General features: G+C 47.3%; 1 protein-coding gene across 1 annotated transcript; it reads right to left on the reverse strand.

Annotated features, from left to right (window-relative positions):
- Nucleotides 1-1,728: 1,728 nt before the first annotated feature.
- Nucleotides 1,729-2,691, reverse strand: LOC127044365 (olfactory receptor 52B2-like). The gene has a single exon (XM_050939144.1). The coding sequence runs from the start codon at nucleotides 2,689-2,691 to the stop codon at nucleotides 1,729-1,731; it is 963 nt and encodes a 320-aa protein (XP_050795101.1).
- Nucleotides 2,692-8,924: the final 6,233 nt, after the last annotated feature.

The raw sequence follows: 8,924 nt of genomic DNA on the forward strand, positions 1-8,924 counted from the left end.
TGCCCCTTCGTGCATCAGTAACTGGTTAAAATATAGGAAATAAGGGGGAATAAATGGTCCATTTCACAATGGAGAGAGGTTAACAGTGGGGTCCCCCAAGGATCCTGTACTGGGACCAGCGTTGTTCAATACATTCCTTAATGATCTGGAAAACAGAGTAACAGTGAAGTGGCAAAGTTTGGAGGATACACACAATTTTTCAAGATAGTTTAATCCAAAGTTGAATGAGAAAAGTTACAGAGGGATCTCACTGGGCAACGAAATGGTCAATTAAATTCAGCATTGATAAGTGAAAAATGAGGCACACTGGAAAAAATCATCCTAAATACACATATATAAGGATGGGATCTAAATTAGCTGATACCACCCAACCAAGAGATTTTGGAGCAGTCATAGGGTAGTTCTTTGAAAATTTCTTCTCTATGCACAGCAGTAGTCAAAAAGGCCAATAGATCGTTAAGTACCATTAGGATATGGATAGAAAATGTTATACTGCCACTATATAAATCCATAGTACGGCCACACCTTCAATAGTGTGTGCAGTTCTGGTACCCAAACTCGGTAAAGATATAGTGTAACTTGAAAAGGCTCAGAGAAGGGCAAGAAAGACAATTAAGGGTACAGAATGGCTTTCATATGAGGAGAGACTAAAAAGACTTGGACCGTTCAACTTAGAAAAGAGACAACTAAGGGGGGTTATGACAGAGGTCTATAAAATCATGACTGGTGCAGAAAAAGTGAATAGAGAAATGTTATTTTCTTTTTCACACAATGCAAAAACCAGGGCAGCTGGTTTAATACAGAAAAAAGAATGTATATTTTTTTAATGGAACACAGAGCTAACCTATGGAACTCACTGCCAGGGGATGTTGTGATGGGAAAGGATTGAAAAATTCTTAGATAAGTTGATGGGGGATAGGTCCATCAATGGCTATTAGCCAAGCTGGACAGGGATGCAAGCCCATGCTGCTGGTGTCCCAAAACCTCTGCCCACCAGAAGCAGGGATGGGAAGACAGGGATGGATCACACAGTGATTGCCCTGTTCTGCTCACTCCCCTGAAGCACCTGGCATTTGTCACTGTCGGAAGACAGGACACTGGGCTAGATGGACCATTTGTCTGTCCCAGTAGATGCCTTTTTGTATGTTCTCTCTGCTGTCTCCCTGAGGAGACTTGTAGCTGGCTTCCATGCTGGCCCCAAAATGTGTTCACTTTGCCAATTAGGAAATTGAGGAGGAAAGAAACTTTCCCAAGGTGACACAGCAGGTCAATGCTAGAATGAACGCTAGAGCTCCCGTCTCCCAATGTGCAGCACAGTGCACTTCCCATGGCTTTATTGCACGTCCCCTTTGGCTGCTGCTCTCCTTGGCCATTAAGAGTGCAACTCGGATACAGCTTGTCACAGAGGAGCACACACCGTGCTCTCGCTCTCACAAAGTGATTTTATCTTTATGCTTTCTTGTTTTGTTGTTTCCCTTCAACTTAGAACAAGACTCACTCCGTCTGGCTGTTTTCTGAGGGAGGGCGCTGTGCTATTACAGCCATGTGTGCCCCAGGATATTAGAGAGAGAAACTGGGTGTGGAAAAAGCTTTCATTGGACTCAAATTCTGTTGACGAGAGAGACTTTCAAACTTACTCTGTGGAAGTACATAATAAAAATATCCCTATAGTTCCAATGAAAACTTGTGCTTAATTTTCAAGTCCCAGAGCATTTTCTGTGTCCTGATTTAGCTCAGCAGGGAGCTTCCCCTGCACCACCGATGAAACACATTGATCACCCGTTTCAGGATCTCTTTTGTTTTCAACCCATAAACGATGGGGTTTAACATGGGGGGAATGATCACATAGAGGTTGGCCAGCAGGATGAGAATATAACCTGGGATGATGTGCCCAAATCGGCGTGCAAAAATGAGGAAAAAGACCGGTGTGTAGAACACCAATATGACACAGAGGTGGGAGCTGCAGGTGCGAATAGCCTTGAGCCGGGCATCATTCGTTGGGAGCTGGAAAACGGCCCTGAGGATCAGCCCATAAGACAAAGCAATGAGCACAGCATCCAAACCAATTACTAAAATAGCCGTAGCTACGCCATACCAGATACTGACTGTGATGTCGTCGCAGGCCAGCCGGACTATGGCCATGTACTCACAATAGGTGTGAGGCACGAGGTTGGTTCTGCAGAACTTCAGCTGCTTCACGAGAAAGATGACAGGGAAATTGAAACAGAAACTTCTTGTGACAACTGCCAGCCCCAACTTCCCAATCACAGACTTAGTTAGTATCATGGTGTATCTCAGGGGGTCACAGATGGCAATGTACCGATCAAATGCCATGGCCAGTATGATGGCCGACTCGGCCAGAAAACTGACATGGATGAAGAACATCTGGGTCAGGCAGGCAGCAAAAGAAATTTCCACCGCTCCAAACCAGAATACAGCCAACATCTTAGGCACTGCCGTGGTAGATAACAGCAGATCAGCAGCAGCCAGCATGGACAGGAATAGATACATGGGCTCATGGAGGCTTCGTTCTGTTAGTATGATGAATAGTAGGAGACAGTTTCCAAAAAGTGTTGCAACGTACATCAGACAGAAGGGAATGGAGATCCAGACATGAGACTCCTCCGTTTCCGGGATGCCAGTCAGGATATAGGTCACTGGGGCAAAAAAGGTGTGATTGTAAGCTGGCATCATGTGCTATCATTTGGATTTTCTGTTCAGTTTCCTGTAACTAACAGCAAAAGAGACAATCAGTGGAAGGTGAGTGTCGGCTAGGACTGGACTGCACTTGCTACAGTGTGATGGGTTCCACCAGGGGAACCACATGGAACTGGGGTTTCATTGAGCCCTCTGACCCCCCAGTCTGTGCCCCCCTCACACTGTGCTGCTGTGACAAGCTGCAGACCTGCTCCCCATCTTACACTTACACCAGCATCCACACACGTAGGGACACACCCAGCTGCAGTTACACGCAGGCTCTAACCAGCCACTGCATGAACCAACAATAGAAAGGCTGCAGCCAAATTAACCACCAGCTTCCCAGATTCGTACCCCCACTGGAGTGTAAACCCAAAATGTTACAGTCTCACCCTACACTGAGAACTGTACAGCGTAAGCTCATAGAATTCGCCCCCTCCCTGAATGTGGAAAGGAATATACGACAGCCTCTGCCAGTCGAGCTATGATTTTCCCAGGCGCTTCATTCCAACTCACTTGTTTAGATAAAGCCAAAACTAGTTTATTAAATACCAAAATAGATTTTTAGTGATACGAAGCAGATCAAAGCAGATTACCTAGCAAATAAACAAAAATGCAACCTAAGCTTCGTATAAAATCTTAGAATCTATTTTTGTAGTTAATAAACTTGTTCTGTTATAATCTAAACCGTGAGCTTTGACTAGAGTGCTTGGGGAAAATCTCGGTTTGGTTACCCCAAGTTTGCATGGTTGTCTTCACTCTGAGTGATAGGTGCAGGGGTATTAAACACACAGACTGCCCAGATTTGACTAGGGCAGGATCGTACTGCTCTGGGGTACTAGCCTGGATAGCTGGTGGTTAAAGAGCCTGTGTCCAGTTGCAGCTGGGTGTGTCTCTACCTGTGTGATGCTGGTGAAAGTGCAGGTGGGAGGGCTTTGCAGCTTGTCACAGCTGTACAGTGCGAGAGGCAGCCCAGGCTGGGGGGTCAGCCCGCTCAGTGGTACCCCAGTTCCGGATGGTACTCTGGGGAGAACCTGTCACAATCAGTATCAAAGCAGCCCTTATAATCAGTTACTCCTGGATTATACAGTTTGTACATTTACGGATATGTTGCTAGAAACCAGCTATTTTCTCCCAATGGAATGGACCCAGTTCTGGGGTCCTTATTGATTTTAATGGAAGTGTTGCCTGAGTGAAGGCCTTGGGATTTGGGATGTAGAATATTACAGGGCCTGAGGAGGTTTGCAATGAGGTTTACTCTGAACAGTCACATAACCAAGAATGGCCCAGTCCAGAGCCCACTGAGTTCAACAGCAAGATCCCCAGTGACTCCTAGGGGATTGGATCAGGGTAACCCGGTGACCTCTTCCCAACACCCAACCTCAGCGCAGTCACAGGAGCGTATCTCAGAGCCCCGGCTCCCGTCCTGCCCCTGCAGTCAGAGTTACACACCCCCATTCTAGCCAAGCCCAGCTCAACATTTCCTAGGTTTCATGTTTCCATTCGCCCCTTCACAGATTCAATCCATGCAAACGACTCACAAGGCTCCGGCCCCAGCTGGGGAGGAGGAATCTCTGCCTGTGACCGGGTCGGGGAGCTGCAGGCGGCAGGGAATCTGCACTGACCGGGGCTAAGATACAGGGATATTTATACTGCTGCACTGGGAATCCCAGGGGGAGCTCAGAGCCAGCACGGAGCCCCAGGGACCTGCCTCTGTGACTGGCTCAGGTGGGGAAGATCAGCAGAGAATTAACCCTTTCCTCCTCTCACCTGTTTGATCTGATCATTTCTCCTTTTGTTCCTTATTTAGAAAGGCCCTTGTGACACTGAGGCCCCCAACAAAGAGTTCCCTCTTCCTCGCAAACAGCTCATATCTCAGGCCTGACAGACTCACTACACCACATACAAGTCTCATGGAATATTAACCATTGAGGAGTAGCATGTAAGGTGTGTGCAGAAAGATTGTCACTTGTCAAGCTTCATAACCATTGCAAAAGGCATGTCCAGGTAATAGTTAAGGAAATGTAGTTATATTGACAGTGAGCTTTATGGACCTGGAGGAGAAGTTAGTCACCAGGGCAGTGTATCTAGGTGATGACCATTCCAAGAGGGCATCGTCACCCTACCCTGTTTAGCTGGGGATGTAATGCCAGGCTCAGTTCTCCAGCCACGCTCTGTCCCAAGATGATCAATAGAAAACCATAAGAGACAACTTCAAATAATCAACACCACTTAGAGAGTAAATTGAGGAACATTACAGCAGACAGGACTGACCTGCCTATGAACAGAGACAAAAGACTTTCAGGATAACACAGAGTGGGGAGAGGCCCTCTGGATCCTTTTGCTTGTGAGGCTGAGAAGCTCTCATGAAAAATTGGTTCCTGGTTCTTGTGAATTCAGCTAGTTCTGCAACAGACTAAACTTGGCAGGGAGGGGAAACTACTTTATTAGCAGAGTGTAGAGTCCTTCTCTTAGGACGGAAGAATCCCATGCACCACTACAGGCTGGTGACCAACCGGCTAAGCAGCCGTTCTGCAGAAAAGGATCTGGGGATTACAGTGCAGAGAAATCGGGGTTTGAGTCAGCAGTGTGCCCTTGTTGCCAAGAAAGCTAACAGCCTATTGAGCTGTATTAGTACGAGCATTGCCAGCAGATCAAGGGAAGTGATTATTCCCCTCTATTCGGCACTGGTAAGGCCACATCTGGAGTATTGCGTCCAGTTTTGGTCCCCCCCAATACAGAAGGGATGTGGACAAATTGGAGACAGTCCAACAGAGAGCAACGAAAATGATCAGGGGGCTGGGACACATGACTTATGAGGAGAGGCTGAGGGAACTGGGATTGTGCAGTCTGCAGAAGAGAAGAGAGAGGAGGGATTTGATAGCAGCCTTCAAGTACCTGAAGAGGGGTCCCAAAAAAGGAGATCTGGGTTGGATATTAGGAAACACTATTTCACTAGTGGGATGGTAAAGCACTGGAATGAGTTCCCTAGGGAGGTGGTGGAATCTCCATCCTTAGAGGTTTTTAAGGCCCCGCTTGACAAAGCCCTGACTGGGATGATTTAGTTGGTGTTGGTCCTGCTTTGAGAAGGGATTTGGACTAGATACCTCCTGAGGTCTCTTCCCACCCTAATATTTTACAATTCTATGATTCTATGAAAGAGAACTATTGACCCTTTTCAGTGGCGGATTAATGATTCTGCCGGCCTTAGGCCCTGTAATAATTGCCGCCCCCTACAGCTGGCCCCATATGAACTTGTTATAGTTTTTTTTAGTTTTAGTCTGTATAGCGTGATTTTGGTTATAGCGCAGGACTGCGCATGGATCCAAAACGCCACATTCATGTGGGAGTCTGGTTTTATATCAAATATTTATTTTTTATTTTATGTAGATACAATGAAAGAAATAGAAGTATTTGAGTGGTATGTAATTACATTTGTTTAAGCCTACACCTTTGAGTGGCTTCTGTGTAGTCCAGAGAAGTTGTTAAATTATTTTCAATTGTCAAGATAGAAGGAGAGTTTAATTTTTCTTCACTGAGATTAGCCCTCAAATAGTTTTTCACCCTTTTGAATGCCAAAAATGATCGTTCTGCTGAACAGTTTTTAGCAGGGGTGCAAATGAACATTCGGAAGGCAATCTCAAGATTTGGATATACTGAAGGAATGTTTCAATTTCAAAGAAGGCTGCAATATCTTAGAATTGACTTCTTTTCATTTTCAGGAATTTCAACGCCTTCCAAATATGATCGAAAATGTAAACACTCATTCATGAGTGATTCTTCTAAATCGCCTTGGTAGCATAGCTGTAAGTTTTTAGCAAGAACTGTTATATCTGCTGTTGAAGTATTGGTAACGTTAGAGAGAAACTGAAATCTGCCATAAATTTCTCGATACACGTTAATTCTGTGTTTCAGTTCAGAACATACAAGGTCTAGTATTGTTAAAAAGGTATCTACTTTAAATTTATCTCTACTACACATTTCCACTTTAACTTTGCATGTCTCCTCAACTTGCAGTTTACGCTTTCTTTGTCACTTTGTGTCAAATTCATAGTCTTCAATTTCAGGTCTTTTTTTTTTGGCTTTCTCTTCGTACATATCAAACAAATCTCGTATGGAGTTAATGTATCCTATTAGTGAGTTGTAGAGTTCTACAACTGTCTGTATATCAATACAAACATTTTGCAGTTTTTGGCTAGTTATATGAAATCTTTCCAAGAGTAAGCTCCAAAATACAGCCATAAAAGCTGGCTCAAGTCAATCGAGTTTTCGTTGCAGGCCTGCAGCTTCATTTCATGTAACAGGTTTCTCAGTAGCATCTTCCTTTATTGTATCTAAAGATCTTTTAGATCTCCCAGTTCCTCTCCTGTCCCTGCAGGTAACCAGCACCAGGAAGGAGAAGCCAGTGACCCAACCTGAGCAGAGTCCTGGAGAGACAGAGACTCTCAGAAGTCAGGACTTGGCAGTGGTGCTGTGCAATCCCCAGCCAAGTGGTAGGTGACTTCCTCATGCAGGGCCCATCGTCATCTGCTGCTTCCTGGCCAGATGGAACACTGCCACAGGGCCTCCCAGGGTGGGGCACAGAGCAGATGGGGCAGAGGCCCTGCTTCTGCCCACTACACCGGTGCCAGGGAGGGGAGTGTGCACCCCCCATCGTCCCTGCTGAGATTTTTGGTTGAGACCTCACTGTCTCTGTATTTCTCCTGTGCAGCCCTTCGAGAAGCAGATAAAGGAGGCCCTGAGGCCCTGGCCCCCAAGTCCCCCGATGAGCTGCTCCAGAGTCTGCCTGCTGAGGTGCTCTGTGGCCAGGAGCCACAGCTGGTGCACCATCTGGATCAGAAGGTCATCGGGGGCCTAGAGGTGAGTGGGCACCGGCTGAGGAGCCAGTACCCAGTGCCGTCGAGGGAGCAACTGGAGCAGGACCTGCGCTGGGACAGCAGTATCCAGGAGGCCCTGGCCAGCCAGCGGGCTTTGCTGGCGGTGAGTGAGGGGCCTGCCTAGCCTCTTTTCCCTTCGCAATGTCTCTAAGAGCTGGCCTTTCGCCAGAGCTCTTGGCCCAGCCTCATGGTCCTGGGCCCAGGGCTGCCTGCGTGCAGCCGCCCCATCCACATCTTGGACATTTCCGATCATGTCACCAACATCCCTCTTCACTGCATCCCACAGCGCCTCCCTGCTTCTCCACTGCTAAGAGCTGATTGACCACTGCAGCTTTGGCGTTTCCAGCTGCAGCTGACTGAGCATACCCCGGCTCACGCCGTGTGCACTGAGCCCTACAGACATGAGCTCTGGGGGGGCCGTCTCTCCCTTGGAGTCAGTGACGCACCCAGTGTAACGGGGCCTGATCCTGAGTAGGGCCTCTGGGCATCGCTGCAGTACCCAGTACAATGATCTCACCTCCTGAACTCCCCTCTGCCTCTCCCTCCTATTTATCCCCTGCCCACTGGGGCCTTCTCCAGCGTGTAGTAAGTGAAGGTCCTGATAAAGGCCCAGTATGAGGTTTGAGGCCTGAACTAAAATAATGGCCAAGACTTTGCTAACATAAAGCAAAATGAAGCTGTGAGCCAGAGGCAGGCCCTGCTCACAGAAGCTGGCAAGGAAAGGGCTGATGCTGCAAGAAGATACGTACCTAAAAGGTACTGAACACTAGAGATCAGAACATTCACATACTTGCACATTCCACACAGAGAACAAGGAACAGACTGACCCATCCCAATGACAGGGGCAAAAGGGTAATAGGATGGATAGAGTTGTTTTGATCGAACCAACATGTACAAGGTGAGAGGCGGCACTTTACTACGTAGAGGGGTTGTACCTTGCTGCGTAGAGGGGCTGCACCTCAATACGTCAGGAGTGATGTGTAACTTGTTTGTACCTGTGTATAAAAATGTATCCCTGGGGCGATGTCTTTGTCCGGAATAGGGGGCAGTGGAAACTGTAGTTTGCCACTAACTGAGCCGAGTCCATTGACCGGGGACACTTTCTCGTAGTATGCCCTGTAGAGTAACAATCTGGAGGGAACTGCAATTGTGTCCGAGCACAATAAACCTGGCCGACGTGCCTTCGTACCTTACTAGACTCTGTGGTCATTTGGGGGTTCTCTTCGGGTCTGCTGTGTCAGCTATCTGCAGAGCTGGGGCAGCACAAGAGGGAACACACGCACGCAGCCGAGTGATACCAACAAGGAGAGAGCAGAGCACCACACCGGTAGTGCTTCTAACAACACACCT

The sequence above is a fragment of the Gopherus flavomarginatus genome, chromosome 1 (genome assembly GCF_025201925.1).
Source record: "Gopherus flavomarginatus isolate rGopFla2 chromosome 1, rGopFla2.mat.asm, whole genome shotgun sequence".
NCBI lineage: Eukaryota > Metazoa > Chordata > Testudines > Testudinidae > Gopherus > Gopherus flavomarginatus.

What these genes read in the sequence shown, in the direction of transcription:
- LOC127044365 (XM_050939144.1), bottom strand. Translation starts at nt 2,691, where the DNA reads ATGCCAGCTTACAATCACACCTTTTTTGCCCCAGTGACCTATATCCTG.